The following is a 26989-nucleotide window of genomic DNA, read 5'->3' as shown; positions in this document are numbered from 1 at the left end:
CACAGCAACCTCTCCAAGACTTTCAGAAGGCAATTAGTTACTTGAGAAGGGTTGTTCCTAGTCTGAAATCATAATATACTCCTAAGAGTTTTGTGGAAGTGATAGTATATTTAGTTGTCTTTTGTAGCCAATTAAACTAGATAGGACTCTGTTCGTAACGTAGGAAGACAGGCTCTTTTTACCTTCAGGAAAGGACAGAGAAGTCCTTCACCGTCACTGCAGTGGAATCACATCTTGGAGGAACTCCCTTCAGAGAGTCTCCAGTACTTGTCACTACCTTTCTAAAACAGCAACTATGGGTTGCCTGGTATCAGGCAAGAAATTAGGATGCTACTTGATATTAATCAGGTGTCAATAATAAAGCAATATAACAGGGCTGTAGCCTGAAACTTTGTTCATGTACTTTGGGTTTTTCGGTTTTGTTGGTTTTTAAGCAGTTTATGGGGAATTTCTCTTAGTTTTTGAAAATAATATTGTATTGATTGAGTTGTTATTGAATGTGAAGAGTTTAAAGAACTGTAATAAAAAAAGAAAATTAATATTTATGTGGCCTACAGAAGCACAGGCATGTGTGATGCTTTCAGCAAATGTACATCACCTTCCCTGCTGCTGTAATTAATGCTGAGCTTTGTATAAAAACCTACTAGCAGAGATAGCTCCACTTGACTCCATTTTTTCTGGGATGCTCAATTAGATACATGAGATGTGGTTTTCAGTAATTTGAAATCCTTTTGCATTTATTCAGGAATCACAAGGTCAAAAGGAAAATTAAATAATGCGGCGAGTTTATTGCCTCAAGAATTACCTAAGTATACATGCAAATATGCATGTCCTAAAAATCAGTGAAATCTACCCGTATGTCCACACAATAAACAGTTTTGGTTTTTTATGAAATTGCAATTGCAATAAGAATGTATTAACTAAATGGGCATAATATCAGAGCAACTTAATTAAGTACTATTTTTAATTTAAAATAGTGTGCGAACAGCAAGATTTATTTTTCAATCAGTCTTTGCTAGTGCAACAGTTAAAATATGCCATGAAAATTACTGCTTCAATATGTTGTTCCAGTGCCAATACAATCAAAATCAGTGATTTGTATAAAATGTGTTGTGGTTTAACCCCAGCCAGTAACTACGCACCATGCAGCTGCTCACTCACGCCCTCCCCAGTGATATGAGGGAGAGAATCAGAAGGGTCAAAGTGAGAAAACTCATGGGTTGAGATAAATACAGTTTAACAAGTAAAAGATGTGTGCAAGCAAAGCAAAACAAGGAATTAATTCACCGCTTCCCATGGGCAGGCAGATGCCCAGCCATCTCCAGGAGATCAGGGCTCCTTCATGCATAACCGGTGATTTGGGAAGACAAACGCCATCACTTCAAACGTCCTCCCCTTCCTTTTTCCCCCCAGCTTTATATGCTGAGCGTGATGCTATATGGTGTGGAACATCCATTTGGTCAGTTGGGGACAGCTGTCCCAGCTGCGTCCCCTCCCAGCTTTTTGTGCACCCCCAGCCCACTCACTGGCAGGGCGGTGAGGAGCAGAAAGGGCCTTGGCTCTGTGCAAACACTGCTCAGCAGTAACTGAAACACCCCTGTGTTATCAACACTGTTTCCAGCACAAATCCAAAACATAGCCCCCTCACCAGCTACTGTGATGAAACTCAACCCCAGCCAAAAGCAGCACAATCAGAAAGTTATTTTAAGAAACCTGATCAATATATACAGATAGTTGCATTGATAACTACAGTAGTTGTAGTTATAGCAGTTGTATGATAACTACAGTAGTTGTAGTTAACAGCAATGCTGTGAGGAGCAATTGAGTAAGCCAGTTATTTTATATACTCCATGTATATGTGTAATGCTAGATATGCCTCAAGTGTTTACTGGAGTAAGGAATTCTCATCTTGATTGAGAATGAATGCATTAGTTTTCTTTATCTTCTTATCCCAGCCTCTGCAACCATTTCAGAAAAGGCACCATTTCGCTGTAACAGATTATGTGGTGTATCATATTCTAGAATCCTTCCTGCATCCAGAACAAGCACTCTACAATGCAAAAGCAGAAAGATTAAAGGAGAAGAAAAATCAGCTCTTCAACTGTATTTTCCAGTCCTAGTACAGATACCTCTGGATAACGGGAACTCTTATTTAGAATAAATTCTTTGGTTTCTAAAGCTCGGGACTCCTATATTTTAAAAAAGCCTTTTGAAAATGGCATTTTTGCTTAATTGCTAAAAATGCTATAGTCCATTTACTTTAGAGGATTAAGCGCTCTTAATAATAGCTTATACCTGTACCTTAACAGGAAAAATATTAAATTAATTCTGTAATTAGAAGGGGGAAACAGAACACAGGTTATCAATATTTAATATTGATGCTCAAATCTTTTGTGATACCTTGGATTGTACAGATATAAAGATACTAAGGTAAAAAGCATTGGAGCGTAAAATCTAGTAAGTCTGAAAACTGATGCGTTTAAAGGAAGCCATTTAGTTTTAAAATGGCTTACCAAAACTTACTTACCTCTCTGAATCCATGACTGTATGTAACCTGTGGGCTATTGTTAATATTGTGCAGTCGTAAAACTCTCTTTTGATGGTGGACTGCACCAAGTCATCTGTTTCCATGTCAACAGAAGCTGTTGCCTCATCTAGGACCAGGATTTTTGTCTTTCGTAGCAAAACACGGGCCAGACAGACCAATTGTCTCTGCCCAACACTGTTAAAAAATATATTTGAGAAGGTCAGGTCAGGCACATTGAGGAAGGTGAGAACAATATAAAGCTGAGATTACTGCAGAGCCTACCTGCTCTATCTTTCTTAACAACACTTGATACTTCTGAAAAGACTAGTGAAATACGTTCACTTTGTTTGGAAGTTTTGGTTTCTTCTTGCTCAGCATACCAATAATAGTTAAGGCGTGACTCAAACACCTGTGGCTGAACTTTGTAGCATAAACCTAGTCTTGCCTTCAGTTTCTGTATTCAGATTACAAGGGCGACCCTGAATAAACCAGACTGAATGCTAAACCACTTTTTAATAATGTTCAGTGTAAAAGCTTGGATACACCTATATGTTAGCAGTGGTGTATGTCTTCTAGAAACTTCTCCCTGAAAATGATCTGTCAAAAAAAAATCAAGTTGATATTCAGTACACTCCATTTAAGACGTGCCCCTTTGCTGCTGAAGGCTTCAGTATTTATTGCCTAGATCTTAGAGTCCTTTTATTTCAAGCGTCACCCTCTTTACATAACTACAGGTTAATGTTTTACAAGGGGAAAATGAGTTGCTTTGGTTTAGCAAATAAAGCAAAGGAATAGGCTCTCTGAAGTTTTACCTTGTTTTGAGGTTTGGTGTTTTGGGGTTTGTTTGTTTGTTTGTTTGTGGGGTTTTTGTTTGTGGTTTTGTTTTGTTTTGTTTAGGGTTTTGTTTTAATTTAAATAAAAGAGCAATTTTCTATCCAAATCTAATTAGGTGGTACATGAATTGCTCCTCCCCCACCCCTTTCAACCTACTCATACTTGAGCTGAAAATAACATACTTCCTTGGCTTCCCACACAACACAGGCCAGAGGACTTTATACAGTTGCAATCAGTTCACCACTTAAAAAAACCCTTGTACCATTAATATCAGAACAATTCTACTTGAATGAGAGGAGAAGTGTCATTTTTATACTGATACTTTCTGAAGTAAATTCTCTGGAAGGAACACATAGTTTTACAATACCAGAAAATACTGCAATAGCACTTTCTTGTTTATGTACCTGAGATTCTCACCACCTTCTGCAACCTCATGAAGGAGCTTCTCTGGGAGTGACTGGACAAAATCCTTTAAGTCACACAGTTCCAGTACCTCCCACAGTTCAAGATCAGAATGTTTTCCAAGTGGATCCAAATTTGACTGCAGTGTCCCAGAAAACACGACGGGGTCCTAAATAACAGCAGAACATGAGTGCATAATTCCAAAACAAACCTAAAACAGTCTGCCATAAATCCTTACATTAACATAGGGAACCTTGACAAATGATTTTGTAAATGAAGCTTTGCGAGGGCAATTGTAACATTTTCAAGCTGGTGGATGAGAAGGCAAGAATCACATGGGGTCTCAGTATGCTCAGTTCTTTATTAAGGTCAAAGGGAAAGAGTACAGATTTCTTATGCATTCTCTGTGCTACCGGTTCTACAGCTGATTAAAGACCTGTCCAGCACCTGGCGACTGCAATGACATAGGAATTATTACTACTGTCAAGTTTGTGAAGCTCTGTGGATATCACATTCATGAGCACTGTTAAAAAGGAGAAGGCTAAGACCGTTCGTCAAATACTCTTAATTTCCTACAGGAAAGGTGACATTCAGCAATAAGAACGAAAGCAATTATTGCATAAGCGAGCATCACTAGCTTCTGTGCACTGAATACAGCAGGGAGCGTTTGGAAAAGTACACATAGACTAGTACATGCCAAGATGCATATGAGTCACATCCAGCACTTAAGACTGTAGAAATACATTCAGTAGTTGAGTCTAAACACTTTTTTTGGATGCACACAAAAGGCTTTTTCGTAAAAAGGCAAATTTAACAAGTCAGTACTTGAGAATATACGAATACCCGCACAGATTTATAAATAGAACTGATATCTTTAGAGGCAGCGAACAGACACCTTGACTAAGTGCAGTTACAGTGGTTGTGACCCAACAGGTAGACTGCAAAAGGCGAACATCATTCACTAGCAAGTTACACACAAGTGGAACAGTGGTAATTCTGAGGCAGCTAGGTGACCAAAAATGACTGTTCAAATGAGATCTTGTGCATATTCTTTGTTTAAACTTAATGTCATTTGCATTCGAACATCATTAAATTATTTTGTAAATCTGTACTTTAATATGATTGTTAAAAACTGTCTGTATGAGACATAGTTGATGAATCTGAAAAAGTATGTGCCTGCTGAAAGCCTGGCATCTTGCCATGCCCTTTTTTCTCTCCCAGACTTTTATCTTCATCCAGTTCCATTCTCCCAACCTACGCAGTTCAACACTCCAGACTCCACCTACTCTCCACAAACTCCAGTCTCCATTTTTCTACCCCTCCAGTTCTAGTTTCCTTGTCTGAGCTCAGCTTGTCAAGTCACTGAGCTTTCCTGTCCCGCTCTCAATTTAGTTGCCTTGATGTGGATGCAAAATACTCCATTCACAGTAAATCAGACCTGCAACTGCAGTTGAGAACATACTGTGCAATTTACAACTGTCAGACATTGTGCAGATTTGTAGAGTATTAGTGGCTTAAAACAAGAAAAATGTTACAACTGAGCATGTGTGAATTGTTGTGTTTTGAAGTCCTACAGGATAATCAAATTTGGTTGAGGACTGTCATTTCTGACCCAAAAGTTATATCATAAACTGTAAGTTTATCATTCGCTTGAGCAAACACATTTCTCAAAGGAAAAGCAGCCAGGGATTTGAAGAAATATATGCATACTTTTTTCTATTCAGCTCATTCTTGGTACAACCCAAGCTTTTTGATTTAAATATTAGCCTTGTCTCCATGCACACTCTATGGCAGAGACACACAGGAAATATCACCAGTGTTGAAGTGCTAGAAAAGGTAGGGAAAAAAAAATAGACCTTCTTTTGGAAAATCTCAGATAAACTCATTATAATAACTGACGTTAACATCATCCATGCACAAAAATGGTTCTATGAATGGCATTCAGGGAACATGCAAAAAGTCTTCAGGTGACCACTAAATTTCTTTTCTAGATGTTACTTTATTCGAGAGCATTTAAATGTAAATCAGTTTACCAGCATGAACACAATCCTAATGATATGTGAACTAATCTTGAGTTTTCTGCCCTGTTCCGAAGTAAGCAGGGACATCTTTATATGACAGACCATAACAGATTAATTTAAATACATATTATATGATTCACGTATACCTCACTTTATTCCCTAAATTCTTCAGACATATTTGGATTTATTTTAAAACACTTTTTTTCCTTCGGGTGAGACTTGAAAACACCATATGTAGCTATACACATACGGATTCTGGAGAATACAAGTTATTCTAGCTAAGACTGTTAAACTAAACCTGGCAAAATAACATGTAATATCATACTTGCAGTCTCCCTGTTTTGAGGCTTTTTCCTTATAATTGCCAACAAGCAGTTGTGACATTTTTCAGGATAGCATTTTTCCAGCACTACTGAAGATTACTGTCTAATCAGATAGCTAAGATTCTCAAAAAATCAATTATAAAACCTGATAAGCCATAAGAGAGCCTGTTTTCAAAAATCAGTAAAATTCTATTGAAGCTTTGTGCCTCTGTCTCTTGGCAGCCTGTCAACTTTGGGGTTATAATTTCTCAAAAAAAAAAAAAAAAGTGTCTTGTGTTAGTCAAAAAAACCCCCCAGTTTTCTCACCTGTGGAATAATGTTAAGATTTCCACGTAGGTCATGGAGTCCAATAGTTGATATATCAATTCCATCGATAACTATTTTGCCTTCAGTTCCCTCTAGAACTCTAAACAGGCAATTCGTGAGTGTTGATTTACCAGCTCCTGTTCTTCCGACAATTCCAACCTGAAACAAAGAGTCTTCTGATAAAGACTGTAACTTTCCATGCGACACATTCTATATGAAAAATGATTAGTGAATTCAGTTTCAACTTTCAGTTCAAAACTTCTATTTTTTTCACCAACATGCAATCCTATAGGTGGATAAAACTTTAACACTCACTTTTGGAACACATGACTTACAATCGGAGCTCTCCCTCAGAAGCTGTACAGCTTATGGCTTGTTCAGTGGGAATGCTTTCCAGTTCGCCTCCCTTTTGACCAGCACCCATCAGCTCAAACCAATGACTCTAAACTAGGTCTCGCTTGGTGTTCCTTGATCCCAAACCTAAAGTTGATTAGCACTAATCTGGCAGAGTATTTATCTACATAAATATTCAACACAGTGAACAAGAGGTTTAATTTCAAATTTGGATCTTCCTTAAAACCGCCAAATTCATAAAACATGTCCTGACAAACATCATTTTGGTTTCTTACAGGGAGAAGAATTTCTACATAGTAGGAGAAAATACTTTTATTTTTCTCTTTTCTTTAATGTCTTATCCATTTAACATCTTCCCTGTTCAATATCATCTTGCTGTATCTAGTATTGGAGTCTTCTCATATAAAACCTTTCTGAAGTGGAAAGTTGGGAAACAGAATTTTATACCTCCAATGTATTTCATATTATATACAGTACCTTCTCTTTACTCTGTGTCTGAAAAGAGACACCATTCAGGGCTAAACCAAGGTTCTTCCTGTACTGAGCCTTGTAGTTAACAAACTCTATTATTCCTCTATCGGGCCACCCCACTGGTGGTCTTTTTGACATTATCCACGGTTTCTGGAATTAAAAACATTGGTATTTTGGTATACAACAGTAAAAATGTTACAAGTTCATAAAAACATTAGGAAAATTATATGTATCTTCAAAAATCGTAGCAAAAATTCCAAGGCAATATAAGGGAAGGAGAATCTGCTTTCATGAACACTGTGCAGAAGCATTCCAACTGGGTTTTCTAGGGGTTTTGGTTTTAGGTTGTGGGGGGTTTTTTTAACAACATCTAATACACTCACTTAAAAAAGTAAACTCAGTTTAACTGGGTAGTTGCTAATAGTCTGGTATCTGTTCCACCAGTTGACAGGAACTGAATTTAATCTGATGTCTAATCTCCCAGATATTTAGAGTGCATATTTTATGATCAACATTTTGCTTTAAAGAGTAGGAGAGAACAGAAGGATGTGAACAAAGGTTAAGAAACATAAATTTGGAGGAAGGGTAAAAGAGAACGAAGAAGTAGAAGAGAGTCTTGCCTCTGAGACAGATCAAGGCTCTTAGACCGCCATACTTGATATGGGCACTACTTTCAGAAAAGCACAATAACCAAGGCAAATCAGTTCAAAACAAATGCCTCTCCAGACATGAGGTGAGTAACAGCTAGGGGTCTGACAGGCCTCTCTTCCCCTCTTCTCTTAAAATGCTCCTCTTGGTTGCACATCGCATAGAGTTCACCTGAGCTGTAGCTGCATTAGTCTTACTACAAAATCTATTGCTAAGAAGCATGCCAAGAAATTTACTGGTCAAAATAGGAATAAAATTGCTATGATGATAAATATAATGAAGAAGATACATATTATTCTCTATGAAAAAAAAAAGCCTTTAATAACAAATTATGAAAATTATAACCTGGTATTACCACTCACCAATATTAAACTCAACCTAATTAGTCATTTTCTACAGACATAAATTAGATATTCAAGAAGAATGCTTACCTCTTTATCCAGTTTTGCATATTCACAAACTCTTTCAATGGAAATGGCATTGGTCTCGATTTCACATGCTTTACGCACCCAAAAATTTAGACTCTGAATTATCTGGGGAAACAGTTGCATTATAGAACATAAAAAATTAACTCTACTAGAATGCAGCATACTGATTTCAAAACTTACCTCAAATTTAATAATCTCATAAGCTGGATGTTTAATCACAGAAGCCATAAAGTGCACAAAAAATGATTGCACGCCAAACAAACTATCACTTAGAAAATCACTGATTTCAGCGTTCCGCTGAGCACTTCTTGTGTGCTTTCAGACTGCCCAATGGCTATTGCAATTTTCACTAACATAACAGCTCCAGAAATCTGAAACGACTTCAGGATCAACAGAAAATGCACAGTAATTGTATGGTATCTTGAAAGAAAAACATATATGGCTCACATTATGGGCACATTATTGCACTAACCCTAGGTGAAGTAAACTAGGAATACAGAACAGAGAATTTTTAATGGAGACATGCATTTGCCCTACCATGTCTGTCAAATTCATTGCCTTCAAGTATTGGGAATGCTTCTGTGGACAGAATTGGTACCACTTCTATGGCACCAACTCTGTGGTTAAATAGTCCCACTTCTAATAGGAAAAAAGTGAGCCAGTTCTTAGGGACAACCATTTTGAAATGCTGTATGTAACTAAAGAATGGTGTCAATTTGACATCAGATGAAGGTGAAAAACCGCACACTACCTGCAGCTGTCCTCACCAAGTATATGATAATGTAAAGGAGATTGTTCTATCTGAATATTAGAAAACGCAACTCTTGTGAGCTGGAGGTGATGTGGATATGACACGACAGATAATTGTCTATATTTTTTTTTGTATTTCTATTCATTAGTATTTGTCAGCTGTGTTTCTGAAGCACCGACCACAGTGAGAATCTGGACAGCACTAAACTCCTAAGCATCTCAAGATTAAAGAAACTTGGATGCTTAGTTTGTACATACATAATACTTAAGATTTATTTTAACTAGCAATTTATCAATACAATTTGCCTGACTTCAAGACACATTTCAAATGTGTCTCTCACATATTGCTTACAATGCTAAAGTAAATGATTTTATAAAGCTTTTAAGTAAGCATTCCTACAAAGCATTCAGTAAGTGTACAAGAACAAGAAATCAAATACAAAGTATAGTTGTACGTGACTAGGCTTCTTATTTGGCTTAATAAAACGCTTAAAAATAAACTAAAACATAAACCTAGTTTCATTGATTTGATTTTTAAATATGTTGTCATAATTATTATTTCATCTAAATTCAGAATTGGAAAATAATTAATGTGAAGCTTCCCAGAATTAATGGAATCCAAAGGACAACTCTGTTCTGCCCATGGGATTTAGGTTCATTGATGCCACTGTGTATATTCACCTAATCAACGTCATTGTATGTATTCTTCCCTTTTCAAAAAATTACACCATTACTTACATTTAGAGCATACGATATTGATAAACCCACTGTAGAAGAACTCATTGTATTTCCAGCCAGTACTACAAACAGTGCAGCAAAGAACACCATTAAATTTCCCAGAAATTCAAGCCTGACAGATAGCCACCTGTAGTAAATCAAGGCAAAGATAAAAGTGAGTTACCTACAAAATTTTTGAGAGTGAACATATTGCTTATATCTCTCTGAGATCATTATATTAGTGCTTTACCCACTTTACAAAAGATATAAGTAATTTCATTCCCATTTTACATATAGACCGGGAAGGGAATATGACATATCTAGAACTGGTAGCACCACTAAAACCAAAATGCAGGTCTCTCGACTCCTGACTAGTGCTCCCTTCACTCCTCATCCTGCTTTTCTACTCTTATCTGGAAATGATTCATGTATGTGACTCCAAACAGAACTGAAAATCTCCTTGCTAATCTCTGCCTGTAGCTGAACTGAATCACAAAGGAAGGAGAGGAAATGGACTTATTTCCTTAAACCTAGGATTGCACTCTCAAGATCTACCTGGCGCCTGTAGGTTACAGACATCTGGGTACTTCCACATGAACTACTGAAATATAAATTAGATTTGTTCATCAACTTGTAAGAGGAACTTGAAATGTAGTACAGTCCAAGGTCATGACCTATTTGTAAACTTTTTTTTATTTTCCTTTTTTTTTTTTTTTTTTTTTTTTTAATATTCTTCTCCTAGACAGCATATGCATATTTTCTATAAACCCGCTATTTTCTGGTACATAAAGAAGAAATCATCTTAGTGCTTAGACATAATCTGTGCATTCATTACAAAGAGCAGTGGATAAATTGCTCTTGTCCTTCTGTTTCTCAGTGGATTTTACTCTGGTTAAGGCTAAACACTTAGGTGTGGGATTCTACATAAGGTCTCAACCACACATGCAGAACTGCTGTAAAGTACCTGTTCGAGATGACGTTGTTGTAGAAGTAAACTAGGTTCTCATACACAACATCATGATTTTTTCTAATGAATCTCTCCTGGTGGCCAAATGCTCGAATTGTTGATCGCCCTGCAAGAGTCTCACTGAAGTGGGAGATGACAGGAGAATGCGATGCTCCTGCTAGCCGCCGCATTTGTCGTGAACTTGCTATGTAATATCGCTAATAAAGCAGTACAGAGAAAACAGACATTTTAAGTTGCTACAGTTTCTTTTACATTGTTTAAAATATTTTCCATATTTATTTCCAGTTAAGTAATCTGTTAAGTAATTCCTATAAATTTTGAATATGAAAAAGTTGGAGGTGTCTATACAGAAAAAAAGCTATTCACAAACAGTATAGGAAAAAAATCTGTTTCTTGGGATACACTGACATTGTAATGCTGGCATAACTGCAATATATACATTTCTGGCAAGGTTAAAATAAGAGAACAATATTTCCAAATTCTGAAGAAAATGTGCTATACCATAAGAAGTGTGTAACAACCAACCAGAACTTCTACGTAAACTTTCAAATTAGAATATCCTGCTTCTTTCTCAGATGAAAGTCAGCCTTTATTCAATGTAATGATATATGTATTTAAATTCCCTAGCAGAGACTGAATCCAGGCACTCTTTTTCTTCCTCTATACTCTTATTTTAAGAATCTTTTAAGGTCTTTAATCACAGACCATATTATGAGCATCAAGAAACAGGAATGCAGCCATTAGTCTTTCTGAAACATTACTTTTTGGTTTCTCAGTAGCATACCTGACACTTTGAACAAAAAATAGCACAGGTAGTTTAGATGTTGTTCTATCTTACATCTGTTCTTTCAGGGTTACCCTTCAACTTGATATACATCCCACTTTTTTCATCACATTTCTTGCTGGGATCTATATCAATATTGTATCTTCATAAGAAAAAGGAAATTATAAAGAGAAAAACATTAAGTCGTCATAAGTTCCCAGGCATTACAGGATATATTCAGAAGTGTTCTGATTTCCTTTTAAGAAGCCTGAAGATTTTTTCTGAAAGCAATTTCAGATATGTTCTGTATATATATATGTTTGTTTTGTTTCTTATTTTCGCAATAAGAAATAATTTAAGCCTGTGGCATTGATTGTTTTGGACATTTCATCTGCATACATATCAAAATCCTTATAAAAGCTTAATGCACTTACTTGGATAGTAAAATACAAGTATCCCAGGGGAATAACTACCACTACGAATAGTGGCGAGGCAGATGTGATAACTAGAATGGTTCCAATAACTTCTAGTGTACAATTTAGCCAAGTTCGTAAGTAGTAATGGAAACGTACGTCCACTATAAATAAGTCCTGTAACAATGCACAGAAGAATCAAGATTTTGTGAGTAAATTCCACTAAAAACTTCGAGAAAGCATCTTTTAAAAATTGAATCAAACTAAAATATCTTCAATAAAAATTAGTAGGATCCCTACGATTATAACCTAATGAAATGTATTCATATATCATTATTTGTCTAAAAGTGAAGTAGACATAATAGCTTTTAGACTACTCATGGTGTGTCAGAGAACGTGCTCAGAGTGTGCAAAGTCAAAAAGAGACAGCCTTTGCCATTTTGCTACTCAATACTATTTAACTTACATAAAGCATATCGGAGTGAAAAGTAGGCCAAGAATTCAAATCCTAACTTTTGTATACCCCTGTTAATAATTATAGAGGTGTCCTGAAAGATTACTAATCTCTTACTGTGTGTGGTAAAGCTTTGTCAAACCCAAATATAATATTAGGGTTTCAAATATCAATTTTCAAATTTTCAATTTCAAATTTCAAATACAATATATTACTACGAAAGCAATATACGCTCAATAGGGGTTTGAGTGAAATCTAAATCAACTGATCTTTTAGTGTGTAACACAACCACTTTTGGGTCTATTCTAGAGAACACAGCCATCAACAGTCACCATATTTGAAGTAATTGGTAATGTATTGCAATAATTAAGTTATGAAGAGAGTGGGAAGTATTAAAGTCAAAGTAAACACTTGTTTGTGTATTAGAGGTTCCAATTAAAACCAAAACACTACAAAAATAGAAAATAATATTCACTTTGTCTATATAGCTCTGAGAATGTGAATTTAATGCATCAATTTGTTTCGACAATAACATTTAATTCTGATATGCAATATACTAATGAATATAGTTTTGTCTGTGTTTTGTTTGTTTGGTTGGTTTTTTAACGGATCAGATGTAGGTCTGGTAAAGTCATTGCACTGCAGGAACGGTCTGTCACGGAGGCACCCCAAAAATAAATTTAGGCGGACTACAAGGTCCAAAATCAAACTTTATTCTGGCAAGAAAAACACCGCCGATAAACCGATTAGGGACGGGGTTTATGCAACTAACTAGCACTCTGTAACATAAAATACAGGTTCGGATATCAAGTTAGGAGATTATTTGGGATACAGCAAAATAAGAATGAGGATCCACAGCGTGCATACACGTACTCACAAAACAAAACCAGAGCCCTCTCTGCCCTATTTGTGCACAGAGAGGAACACTGGCCGCTGCGGCCAGGACTTCACACTCGTCTGTCCCAGATGAGGACTTTACACTTGTCTGCTTCAGATGAGGAATTATTAAAACATATGTTTAGTCATTTACCACTCACCTAAATGCGGAGGTGAGGCGCTCCCAGTCCCGGGAGGTTACCTTAGATGGTTTCTCCGTCTAAGGGGAGGGACTCCGGCAGCACGGCAGACCCGCAGCTCCGAGGAGACCACACAAAAGGGGTCTCCGGCGGGAACCCCATTAATAGTCTGCTCAGATCTGGCTGTGGGCATTCCAGAAGCTTCTCTATGCCCCGCCCCCGAGTGTGGGCCTTCGAGAAGCTTCTCGGCTTCTCTGGGCTGTGGGCACTCTTAGCCCCTCCTCTGCTGAAGACCCTATCCACTGACTCTGAGTCTCCACAAAGAGCCATTAGCTGTTCCATCGAAGGCCCCAGTCCTGAGAAGTGGTGGGGAGAGGAATGGGCAGTCACCAGTGCAACTGCCACACCAGTTCTCAGGGCGAGGGGGGGAAAGTGCAACTGCCACACGGTCTTTGAGGAATGGCTTGCCAATGATCTTGGATAGGGTCTATGCAACTTCTATTAATAATGTGTTTTGATGATTTTGCAATAAAATAGCTTGAGACAGTTCTTTAAGTTTTTATACACTGAAACAGCTTTCTATGGCTAGATAGTACATTCACTTACTTTGATATCTTTAATATTTCAACAATACTAAATGGAATTAAATCACTCAAGCTTCATTTTTATCAAATGGAAAATACACAAGAGTTTTCCTTTTACCTTTGTGAATCTATTGATGATCTGACCAACCGGATTAGTTTCAAAATGCTGCAGAGGAAGGTGTAATACATTGTCTAACAGCTGATGATGCAATGCCCGAGAAGCAGACAGGGATCCCCTAGTGAGCACATAAGCACCACAGCAAACGAGAAGACCTTGTGAATGAAGAAATTAAAAGACATTATGAATGGTTAGGGATGGAAAGGAGATGGAGCTTGTTTCTATCACTGTTTTCTACCACAGTGAGCAACCCAACACTCACACTTCATATCTTAGTTTTACAAATGTACATATTTGTATTTTGTTGATACATTTTACTACTTCATAACTATGTTTTTCCTGCAATTAATCTCTCATGCAGGCACACCACTACACATCAACACTGATTTCCTTCCTCACTGAGATGCCAACATAACTTCGTTAGGTTACGCTTGGACATTTCAAGAATTCACAGAAGTATCACAAAATCAGTGTTTTCTGCTACATGTCTGTATAGCTCTTCTCCTCTCCCCAGGTTAAACTACTATACCATGTTGCACACAATTCTGTTTAAAAAACAGCCAGCATTATTTCTTCACGAATACACATTCAGGCAGACTAAACTTGGGAAATGGTGAGAAAACAGTCATAAACGCTCATGCTTGCCTTGTGTGAATCCCAGAAGCCCATAGATACAAAGTTTATAGTTTTGTGATTGTTTCCATTCTGTGAAATCACTGACTTCTGCTGTTTCTGCAGTCCAGGTGCTAAGCCATAGATTTTGTCCAATGGCTAGTGCATTTTGTCCTAAATAAGCAGCTATTGTTAGCCACATCCATCGCCAGTTGAAAGCTTGGAGGTATTTCAAAACAACTGACATTTTCATCTAAATATACATACATTAAAAAAAAAAAACATAAAAAAAGGAGTTACTCTTAAAATCATTATCATTGTTGAAGGGAAATACACATTATACAATGGGAATTGGATATGTTAAATTCAGAATAAATCCAAATAATTTCTTAATTAAATCTGATAACTTAGGTGTATAACATCATGCTGTAAAAAGGTTTCCTCTCCCACCACATTCTCCTCTTTAATGATACATATCACAGGCAGTCTTGCTTGCGATACTTTCCAGTGTCAGACTTAAGGAATCTTACATCTGTAGATTACACAAAACAAACGAACAAAGCCAAAACACAACCCCAACCAACTAAACAAGAGCGCAGTTCCTGGGCAGTTTGTATGAAACAAATCTTAGGCTATTCATCAATGGAACTAGAAACTTTAGAACTGCCACTCTGGGCTACTGGAACCAAGGAAATTAGCGTCAGCAGGAGAAAGTTCTCATCCTTGGTGTAGATGAGGACTAATGCAGCCAAACTCAGTGAAGCCACCTGAAAGGTAGAACTAGTAGAAGCAGAATAATTTTGGGTGCCTATTTCTACCATCTTGCTAGAAACTCATACCTTCTTCCCCTTCCACCCTCCCCATTCTTATTTTAATTAAACAGTAGCTTCCCAGGAAATTTTGACCTTCTCCACACTCTGTTTGACTTGTTCTTTTCCCTCTCCGTAGCAATTTGCAGATTTTTTTTTAAATGGAGACTGCAGAAAGCGTGTTTCTAACATAAAACAATACTGCAGAAGTATTAACCATGCAGAATGTCTAGTTTCTGCTCCAACACGCAGATATTTAAACTTCCTGAAGGTAAGACAGACAGAATGTTTTTCTAACAGAGGTAAAAGTTTTTTTAATCTCTATCTTTCCGAAGCATGCCAAACAGACTGGACCTAGATGTAATATGAAAATACAGCCAGTAGCAGATCACCAAAATAGAAAATCTCAGACTACATACTTAAAATTTGGTAAAAACTTGTAAGATTTATTTTAAATTCAGTAATGACGTCAGGCAACCTTAACAAGAAACAGAAACCTGCAATTGCAAAATAATACATTTTTATAAAAACAAATGTCAAAGCCTTTTCTATTAGCGATACTTACACTATCAGTGGCAACTTTTTCTTTATTGTTAGTGAGTATTTTCCATTGATCAGAGGAAGAACTGCAAACAAGAAACACTTTCAAATCTTCTTGTGAATCATCATACAAAGAATATATCCATTTATTCCTAAGCAAAAATGCATACTATAAAATCTTGTACATTTTTCCTATGGAGACACAAACTGTCCTCAGCTGTTCTGGTTTTGTTGTTAGAATTACATTATGGTCAGAAGACAACACTTAGTAAGGCCTTTTCATTTCTTGCGTAATTACGTGTGGATAAAACTGAGCTTGCCCTGCACAGGTGTCAACTAGAGGTACAAGACCACCCGTTTCTGAGACATATAAGTGTCGTGCAACATGGGTCGCGGCCCTTGTCTGGGCCTGGGATTAGGATTTACTATTTGACACATCCTATTCTACTACTTCTGAACCAGGCTGGTTAAGCTTAAGTGTTCTGCATTGTCTGACCTTGCTAGGTTGAGTGTCTTCTATTTCATCTTTGCGCTGTCCTCTGCCACTGCAAATACAACACTACAGTGCTTTACAAATTGATCTAGGGGGGTCATTCAACTATTTGAAAGCCCAGAAGTTTCCATAAAGGTGGAAAAAGACAAATCAATGTTACAGGGGAAAAACAAAGAGCAGAAACAGCTTGTTAATACACCAAGAAATCAAATTGCTGCCAGGGAATTGTGGGTGCATCCACATCAGCAACTTCAGTTGGTCTTCTGAAAGTCCCCTTAGCTCCTGATCAATGTACTTTGGTTTACACAGTGAAGCAGCCCATGAGCTGGACTTCTTGAACTCAGGTAGCGCATTAACTGGATTTCTTTTGTATAAAATGAAATGAGAAGATGAGTTCCAGATTCACACTCTCCAGCCAACTGCTAATGAGCATTCAGGCTTAACCCATGCTCACACACTGAAGCACAGTGGCACAGCCTTCAGCACTTAGGGTTGTTCTAGCATTGCATCAGTTAAGCAATGGCTATTTTTTTTTTTTAATACTTACTTTTTATGTTTCAGCAGTTCTCTTTGTTGCAGACTCCTGCCCAGTTGGTCCTCTTCTTTTGAAGGACTCGCTATAATGGAAAAAAAAATAGAAAAATCTTTTCACTATTATACCATGAGTAGACAGGTAGAGTACAAGAATCTACAAATAAAAAATGGGGACAAAATGATGAATGGGGATACTTTAAATTATAAGCTCCTTAAGCCAACCTAGTCTTGGGACAGCTACTACACAAGACAGACACATTCATGACCAAATGCTAGAACCGTGACAGCAAGTAAATTTCCCCCATGAGCCTAGAGTCTCTTTGGAATTCCATTCTTGCTTAGTGAAACTATTAGTATCCCTGCAAGTATTAACATTAGTGTTTATCTCAAAGTATTCTTGTATCATGGCTGGAAAATCAAAATTGCTGTTGTGTGTTAATGAAAGGAGTCAACGCTATTTTTCTTCCATGAAGGGATTTTTTTCTTCTTTTTCATATTTGATGTTATTTTTGTCAACAGATCCCTTAAGATGAAGATATGTTTTCTACATTCATCCATCCTGCTGAATGTACCTTTACTGTATAATTTGTATCACAACACATTGCATGGTGTTTCTTCTCCTCATTACTCTCTTTATTACCCTTCATGAAAAAAACGTTTCCTTACATGGCTACCTCACACTTTCATCCCACCAAAGACTGCTGACTGCTGCCTTTTGCAAATTTGCTGTTCTCTCCTTCCCCTCTTCCCCATCCAACTGCAGCAAATATTTGAGAGTGCTGGCCCCAGCACAGGGTCCAAGTTAATAAGCGCACCAGACTGCATTGTACTTACTACAAGCTCAATTTAGAGTTCGTAAGCTAACTGGAAACCAGCATTATAAACATCTGCAGTCAGTTATCTGTTATAGGATTCTTTTGTGTCATATGAAGAGATTCCTTCTCTCAGAATTAAATAACCACAATTAATCTCCTCTCAAAGTACATTATGAAAACAGGTCAAACAGACTGCATTGTCAATGCACCTGTTTCTTTCCCACAACTCTATGAAGAGCACACATTGAACAACTCAGGTACAGACATAACTTGAATCACAATCCACATGAATTACTTATAAGTATGCTTTTTTAAGGTACTATGCAGTATTCGTTTGTTTATGCTATCTACTTTTTGGCTGGAAGTATTTCGTAAGAGTACTAGAAGTTTCCTTTTTTTTTTTTTTCCTCCTACAAATGGACCATATTCTCCTACTCCTGCTGTGCTCCATGATTACAGTAGTCTAAGGTGATGGAAATGGGAAGCAACCAATATAAAACAGGATATAAACATTGACACTGCAAGATTAATTTGAAATGCCCATATATTATTTATTGGGTGATAAATCCTTAGTAGAATCAGAGAACTTTACCAGGTAATTAATACAGTAGATAAAAGTAGAAAACAGCTGCATAAGGCAGCTTTACCATACATTCATTAGTTAAAAGAGTAAACCATTTGATCTCAAGACATTAAAGCCTGATTTTTTTTTCAGTTTATAGCCTATAATTCTATACCAAAACGTAGCCAGGAATGCTCTACATTTTCCATCAATTTTTCTATTCAATTACAGGAAGAGGAGGAATATTTTGAGAAGCTTGAGTGAAAAGCAAACACAGCATACAAATTTTCTCACCTTTCGTTGGGGTTGTCTTTTCACTTGTAGGCTCTGCACCGAAGACTTGAGTAAGCTCCACAAAATTAGCTCTCTTTGAAATGAGTTCTTGGTAGGTCCCCATTTGACTTATTCTGCCCTCTTCCATTATTATTATAAGATCAGTGTGAGGCAGGACTGTTAAGTTATGGGTCACCAATATACGAGTCTAAAACACAATGTTTTTCCATTTTACCATATAAATACAAAGCTTATATTAAAAGTAGACATTATATTATGATAGCTGGAATGATATAATGGAACTTTTCTGGGATTTCGCTCATTTGTCTACTTTAGTATTATTGTTATTTATTGCATACTTTACTACATTACTCTCTTAATTGCTGATTGTAATGTCAAACTCTATGCACATACCTACTTGCTATTACTTGTACTTACCTGTTTCTTAATGTGAATCTTTTGCTCAGGAATGGTATAGATGAGGTTGTAAAGAGAAGAGGCAGATACCGTAGCTTTTAATATCCTACATGTAGTTTGATAGTCTAAATTTTTAAACCTGCTTACAAGTCTAACATTACTAGAGTTCTTTCTTCTGCCAGATAGTTATAGCCCATGGAGCAGGTAAATGAAGAAAAGAGAGAAGGGAGAGAGGGAAAGACATTTGCTTCATAGTAAGTAACACATTAATAATAGGACTTCATAGCAATACATGTGTTTTGCAGGCATCAGCCAGTGGGAATAATCTACAAATTCATAACACTGATGTTTTTTACAAGCTCTCTTACCTTCCCACATGAACAGTTTTTAAACAGGAGAACCTATTCCTTCTGATTCCACTTTCTCCTAGGAATTTCTTTGTTCAAAAGAAGCCTTTCTTTCTATAACCTATACTGGATACAACCTTTTTACTGCAGTGAGGCATCAAGAGGGACCACAAAGGGCTCCACCCTGACTTCTATAGGCTGATCACAGCACTCCTCAAAAACCACCAGTAAAGAAGAAATGAGACTCCCAGGTCAGGCCAGCTCTCAGTTTTTTTACGGTTTATCCTTTGTCTACCCAATAGGCTTCAAACTGGCACAATCAGCTGTGCTTTTTATTTAGCCTCTTCATTCATAATAATTTTAATCAACACACTAGGTAAGAGGTGAGCTTTTGCAGAACGACTGGGACTTTTACTCTGTCTGTTGCATTGTACAAAGCGGTTCATCTCCAAATTGAAAGTAAGCCACTGTATTTTACCTTGCTTTTTAGGAGACCTGAAGGCCCAATTATCTTCTCAAAAAGATGTTTCCCAACATGTACATCTACAGCAGACAGGGGGTCATCGAGAAGATACAAGTCAGCATTGCTGTACACAGCTCTAGCGAGACTCACTCTCTGCTTCTGCCCCCCACTTATATTGACACCCTAAGGAAAGAAAGCCAAAATAATCCACATTTAAATATGAAATACTAAAGACCAGTTTATCACAGTCAGTCTCAGCATTATTTTTTTCAGATAATCAAAGTAAATTTTATACTAGATATGAAAATAGGAAAGTAACATTTGGATTTTCAAGCAATTAGAACAAAGTTTGGGCTCTGTTGATTAATTTCCCACTCCAAAATGGGCAAATGCAAGGTATTTCAGAAAATTAAGAAATAAGTTTTATTTACAATTATACAGGCATTTTTACAATATAGAAGAAACCCCTGGAGAACCAGAGAGGGCTGACTCAAACTTCTGTACAGAAAAGAGCCAATCTAAAAATTAATAAGCATTCAGATCTTCAACAGAAGTTAAATTCAAAGTAAGATAAGGAGGTGGGCTAGATGTACTTGGCAGAGGACTGACTAGTAATCAGTGTAAATTATCAAATAGATAATATATAAACATATAAAAGCCATAACTTATTGCATAATTTCTGACACCTCCAATTCTCACCCTTTCTCCAATTTCTGTTTGGTCTCCATTTGGTAACTGTTCCAAATCTGGCAGTAAAGCACAAGACTCTAAAACAAGTTCATAGTACGGCCTATTTAGATTTGTACCAAAGAGAATATTTGCCTGTAAACTGTCATTTTGAATCCAAGCTTGCTGAGAAACATACGCCACTGAACCCTAAAAAGAATTGAAAACAATTTTTTTACTTGGGCTTTCTGAACATAAAAAATAACATTTAAAAATACATTTGAAATTCCAGCTTGACCTCAAAGTAACCGGTAATTACTTCAAAAACTTGAGCATTATTAAACTGTACAAGTTTTGACTAAGTCAGGTAAAAAACCCAATCTGTTGAATATTCCTGTATAACAACTTGCCTGTAATTATTATCATAAATAATTATTACTTCGAATAAAACTGACAGAGCTGGGACGTATATTGAGGAAAGTCTTTCAGGAAAATAGCTCAGTACGAATAGGCATCCATTGTAAGATTTATACGGAGCAAAATGGGTCTGTATTAGGTATTTATCAAAATACAATTTGATTATTTGTCTTTTTACATAACATATTGTGGAGTGTGTCAGACATTAGAAATTAAGCACAGGAATGATAACTGGAAATGCTCCTAGATCTTTTCTTACATTAAGCTACATGCCCTGTGAAAACACAGTAATTTTACAACAAATAGATAGTAGGGATACACTTGTTGGGTATATGTCTTCCTTATTAGATTCTACACAGCTGATATTTTTCCCATTAATTAGTACTCTCAGATTTGGAACACCTCAACTTCTTATTCCTCCCCCATCCCCCAACACTGACAGGATACTGTCCTACATTTCCACAGGAGTGGATTGTCTTTCAATGCTTATTTTCAAGGCCAAGACACCTTTTTACCATTGCCACAACCACTTGCAACCGGATTTACTGATATTGAGCTTATCCATTGGTCTTTATTGGCTCAAGCACTGTAGTCTCTCATCAGGGAGACTTCCTCCGTATCTATAAACAATAAAAAACTTCCCTAAACTCTATTCTGTGATGGGGACTTTAAGTGGTCTATACAACTACAAGACAAGTTAGGATACAGGGTGTCTTATCACTAGGAGAGACAGCACCTTAATTCAATCTCTGCTGAAAGTTCAATTTTTTCCTCTATTTCTGTATCCTGTATCTTCTCTATACAAAAGCCATTGCAAGAAAGATGATCAACTTCTAGACCAGTCTATAACTGCTTCAAGTGGGTCATGTTTGTCCAGCTGTTCAAAACCAGCAACCATTACATGTTTAGGCTCAATATATGACTTATACACTGATGATTTTTGCACTGAATTATAAAGATTATAAAAAAATGAAAATAGTTTTGCAATCACTTAGGTTAAAAACCAAGAAAAACTGTTACACTCTTAACAAAGTGTCACTGTGTTCCTTTTCTTTGAAGATTTAAGAAGCTGGAGCAACTCTTGCCAGTGTTTCTATAACCATAAATAGTTGAGGAGGAAAAACTTCACTTTCAAAAGCAGATCTGCTTAATTTAGGTACTGAGGAGTGGGTAGGGGAACATGGACAGACAATCTTACTCTTCTCTGAACTGTTCCTTCAAGTTTCTCCATTTCTCCAAGAACAGCAGAAAGAAAAGATGACTTTCCCGATCCAACCTGTCCCACAATAGCAACTAAAGAGCCTTCAGGAATGCTGACACTCAAGCTGGAAATATTGATAAAGACAAATTATTTATCCTCTTTGTAAATACTCCATCATGTATGGGTTTGGTCACTGTAAGAAAGAAATACTTTATTTTACCCTGAAAAGGATAAGAAATCAGTACTTCAGTTTGCGCATCTTTTGACTATGTACCATTCAGAAACTTGCAATAATGACTTCAAGTAAAAATGTATATGTCTGGAAGTTAAGAGGTTGTGCTTAGATCTGGTCACAAAGAAATCAAATGGGAAAAAGTCTAACCAATAACTGGTCTTATCACACTCTTCTCAGGCCTGTGGTTCATGTCCTGTCTTAATCTCACAATCAACTGCTAGACTTCTCATGTAACATCTACTGTAGCCAATGTGTGATCCCTTTTAAGGAAAAAAATAGCTTTCTGGGTAAATAAAAGATGACCTTCATAATCTGCGTATTTCGCTGTCAAAATAAATACAATATGTACTCAAACTTTGGCATATAAGAAGAGCCACTTGCTGTATCCATACTCTATGCTATCTGGATCTAAGTGTGTTCTGATTTGATGGCCCTATGCTAAAATACGCATAGTACCTTCAGACTGGAGCTTGGAGCACAAATGAGGTAGAGAAAACTGTACCCAGAGACCATACCAGACTTTAATGAAGTTTGTATATGATGCTGAAGGCAGCTCATACCTGGACACGATATTTCAGGCTGTGGTGGCTGAGATGTGGATGTTCAATGCCACGTTATGGGAAGTGATAGCCCCAGCCCTGAGAGGAACAGGGTAGGCAGTGTGGTGAGAGAGTTAGACGAAGGGGGCTGTAACCTCTTCAGCTGCCTCTGTAAAATTTAACAGCTTTGTAGAGATTATCAAATAGGTTCTTCGTTCCATTCCAAAGCTTGGTCATTGCATTTCCTTACTAACCCTCCAATGTATTCATTGCGTATCAATTTAAGCATAGCTGAATCTACACCTAAGAAACACCTTGTAAATGAATGACAAACAAAAAGAGGGATGTTTTCAAGCAAGGGAGACCACTGTGAGAAAAGCAAACTTTTTGTTTGTTCTTTCCAAAGGAAGCCACAGCCCAGTTTTAAGATCAATATCCAACGCAAGGCTGCATAAACTACTTTTGCTTGCTTGTCAGCATAATAAAATGCTACACCAACAAAAGGGCATCTTGCCAGTTAATGCTTCCCAAAATGCAATTCATGAAAAATTGATGTTGCAGTTAAATCTCCCTTGTGCAAACTGAGGGGAAAAGTGGTAATAAAGAAGGAATGAAGAAGGAATGGAGAAAGAATGAAGAAGGAATGAAGAGCATGGGTTTCCCATAGCACTTACACAGCGCTATGTTGGGGAACATGCACTTTTATGTGGTTCCTCTTGGAGTATCACGGAAACTAGGTCAGATTTGGCTTTCCAGAGCACACTGATCACATGGGACACCCTGGAAACAATAATTTATGTTCTTTTTGATGTGTAACATTATGAACCAGCCTGAATCAGAATACATTGAACGTGAACAAATCTCTATAGGCATCACATTCTGCCAAAGGAGCTCATAAAAATAAGTAAGAAATATCTTACTTTTTTAAGACTGGCAGGCCATTTTTTTCCCAGTGGAAAGAAGCACCAATAAACTCAACAGCATGATCTGTTGCAGTAAAGAAAAAGAGCAATGAGTTGCTAATACACCCCCTTAGTTGAGTTTCTTAATGATCATCCATATAAACTCATGACCAATTAAAAATTACTAACTACTGCTTACTTCCATTGTAGTTTGTATTGACATCCTCAGGGTTAAGATCCTCAGCACACAGAAAATCCTCTAAACGCCTCACAGAAACTTTAGTCTGCAAGATTAACATATTTATACAATATTTATAACATGCCTGTGCTCCCTAAATTTTTAAATATTTTTAAAGTTCTAGATAATAAGAAAAGACATATTCTTATGTCTTATTTGAAGACAGACAAAAAAGGTGTTCAGGTATTTTAAAATTATTTTCCTTAAAGTACTAAACAATCTAAAGTCATAAATATTTTTTTCCTGAGAATCTAGTGATTGGTAGTTATAAAGTAACAGAGCACGCCTGGCTGACCCAGTTTTAGAAGACATGAATGTCTGGTTCCTCTGACTCGACTAGTTTGCTTTCATAAACCTGTGGTGAAAATACTTTAGCTTTTTTTTTTTTTTAAGTAATAGTTCACAGTAACACCTTCTTCATATAATGAAGACAACGTTTTATTGTGTGTGCGTCATGAGATGTCCACTGTGTTGTGAAGAAGTGAGATGCTAACCATAAATGAAATCAAATCAGGATGAGTATCTGCTCACAGTGGCCCCCTTCCTTACAAAAAGCTGAGCTGTGTACAAGCTGTGACACAGTACACTGATGAGCAGCTCATATACCCATAACAGAGTCTTAAAAGCTAGAAGTTCCCAACTCATATGGTAACCATTAGGACTGAAGGCTGCTAATATGGTATTCTCAGCAGCTCTACTCCTTTTTTTTCTACTTGGTGACTGGTGGTGACTTGACAAAAACAGTACTGTAGAGTCCACAATGGGTCTCCCCTACTTGGTACCAAGGGCTCCAAAATATAACAACGACTGACTTAAACACGTGCAGCCCAAATTCTTCATACTTTATCTTTGGTGGACTGTGAAAAAGAGAAGTTGAGAGAGTAGGAGGAGGAGCTGAGTCTAGCCCACCAAAGGAAGAAAAGTGACAAACAGAAAGCTTGGTCACAATTAGGTGCGCTACATCCTTTGAACAGCCTTCATGCTTCTCATTCCATAAAAATATTGTGCAGTTTCGTCCCAATAAAATGTAACTTAATTAAATTACTTAGTCACTCCTAGAAGTAGATGAAACACGACAGAGTATAAACATCAGCCTTTTATAACACTTTTTCATAATGTGTTTACCTGGGCTACAGCAGAGATCACGGATGGTAAATCAAACAAAGGCAGTCGCAAAATATTAAATAAAGAAATAGATGTAAAAACTTTAGTGGCTGTTAAAGCATTCTCTTTGTCCAGATGAAAGAAGACTCCAAATGTAGCCAATAAGACCTTTTAAATAAAATTTTAAAAAAAATAGATTAAAAAAATCCAGAAGCAAAATTGCATTATAGCTAAAATTTGTACACAGATGCTATTTTTGTTTGGTTTTCAAAAGCATAGGATCCCATTTCTGTTCATGTTTAAACAGGGACTCTGCAACTGCTGCAGATGGAAATTATTGCATATCTGCAATACTGAGTGCAGCAATACTATAATTTTAGTAAGCAAAAAACATGGCTACTGTGTTTGACCCAACCAGATACACACTAAACTATATCAAATAACTTTCCCATCTCAGGAATTGATTCCTTCATTTTGAAAACACCCAAACATTATGTTTCAAGAAATTAGCTTTTTTTTTTTTATTTCTTCTTACTATTCCTGTGATATTGGAGATAAAATATAATTATTTACTGCAGGTATTTTTATTTTGACCATTTGGATTTTTTTTCAAAAATCTAGTCGGTAGTCACCAGATAATAAGTTGGGCTCTTACACAATGAATACTCAAGCCTTCAAAATTACCCAGAAAAGCCTATATTTAAGAACCTGTCCTATGGGTCTCTTCTGCCTTCTGTTGAGTTTAGAAGTCTTAAACTAGGAGTCCTAAACTAAACTAGTTGGATAGAAGAAGGACTCCTAAGAAAGTCCTAAATAATAAGTGTAATTCTTCACTGTATTTAATTCAAATTTAGAATTTTCTTGCTCACTGCTTCAAATATTTCAGTTATTATGAAGATTACAGACTGAAGGATGGCCTTAATCCTCCTCTTCACTATTCCCAAGGAGAATTCCTCTTCACCTCCTACATATCGTGAGTTAAGCACTAGAAGATATCAGTTTGTGTAACTGAAGTTAATGGTGGTTATTTATCCCTAGCGAAGGTTTCAGTTTGACTCATAGAATAATTTAGGTTGGAAAACACCTTTAAGATCATTGAGTCCAGCCACAAACCTAACACTGCCAAGTCTGTCATCAAACCCCATCACTAAGCACCACATCCACATGTCTTTTAAACACCTCCAGGGATGGTGACTCTACCACTTCCCTGGGCAGCCTGTTCCAATGCCTGACAACCCTTTTCCATGAAGAAATTTTTCTTAATATCCAATCTAAACCCTCCCTGGCACAACTTGAGGCCATTTCCTCTCGTCCTATCGCTTGTTATCTGGGAGAAGAGACCAACACCCTCCATGCTACAACCTCCTTTCAGGCAGTTGTAGACAGTGATAAGGTCTCCTCTCAGCCTACTCCAGGCTAAACAGCCCCAGTTCCCTCAGCCGCTCCTCATCAGACTTGTGCTCCAGACCCCTCACCAGCCTCGTCCCCCTTCTCTAAACTCTCTCTAGTACCTCAATGTCTTTTTTGTTGTGAGGGGCTCAAAACTGAACACACGATTTGAGGTGGGGCCTCATCAGCATTAAGTACAGTGGAGCGATCACTTCTCTGGACCTGCTGGCCACACTATTCCTGATACAAGCCAGGATGCTGTTGGCCTTCTTGGCCACCTGGGCACACTGCTGGCTCATGTTCAGCCAGCTGTCAATTATCAGCCTCTGGTCCTTTT

The 26989-nt window shown here is 37.1% G+C and overlaps 1 protein-coding gene across 2 annotated transcripts in view; it reads right to left on the bottom strand.

The window, feature by feature from the left end:
- The window catches only part of LOC135987041 (multidrug resistance-associated protein 1-like), a 46896-nt gene that overhangs the window by 4841 nt on the left and 15066 nt on the right, over positions 1–26989 (bottom strand). Inside the window, exons 9-28 of one of the 2 annotated variants that reach the window (XM_065631688.1) lie at positions 25285–25431; positions 24121–24205; positions 23940–24006; positions 22243–22369; positions 20661–20837; positions 19977–20144; positions 18756–18942; positions 17098–17167; positions 16083–16143; positions 14742–14961; positions 14097–14251; positions 11946–12101; positions 10746–10945; positions 9803–9929; positions 8318–8419; positions 7245–7388; positions 6414–6572; positions 3766–3932; positions 2528–2722; positions 933–2050 (exon numbers count right to left, since the gene is read on the bottom strand). In XM_065631688.1, the coding sequence (XP_065487760.1) occupies positions 1939–2050; positions 2528–2722; positions 3766–3932; positions 6414–6572; positions 7245–7388; positions 8318–8419; positions 9803–9929; positions 10746–10945; positions 11946–12101; positions 14097–14251; positions 14742–14961; positions 16083–16143; positions 17098–17167; positions 18756–18942; positions 19977–20144; positions 20661–20837; positions 22243–22369; positions 23940–24006; positions 24121–24205; positions 25285–25431 (2826 nt within the window). In that variant the 3' untranslated portion in view covers positions 933–1938. Of the gene's footprint in view, positions 1–932; positions 2051–2527; positions 2723–3765; positions 3933–6413; positions 6573–7244; positions 7389–8317; positions 8420–9802; positions 9930–10745; positions 10946–11945; positions 12102–14096; positions 14252–14741; positions 14962–16082; positions 16144–17097; positions 17168–18755; positions 18943–19976; positions 20145–20660; positions 20838–22242; positions 22370–23939; positions 24007–24120; positions 24206–25284; positions 25432–26989 lie in introns of those variants that run through there. The other variant, XM_065631696.1, reaches the window with a different exon arrangement.

This window comes from Caloenas nicobarica, chromosome 1 (assembly GCF_036013445.1).
Source record: "Caloenas nicobarica isolate bCalNic1 chromosome 1, bCalNic1.hap1, whole genome shotgun sequence".
Lineage (NCBI taxonomy): Eukaryota > Metazoa > Chordata > Aves > Columbiformes > Columbidae > Caloenas > Caloenas nicobarica.
This window is presented reverse-complemented; position numbering and strand designations above follow the sequence as displayed.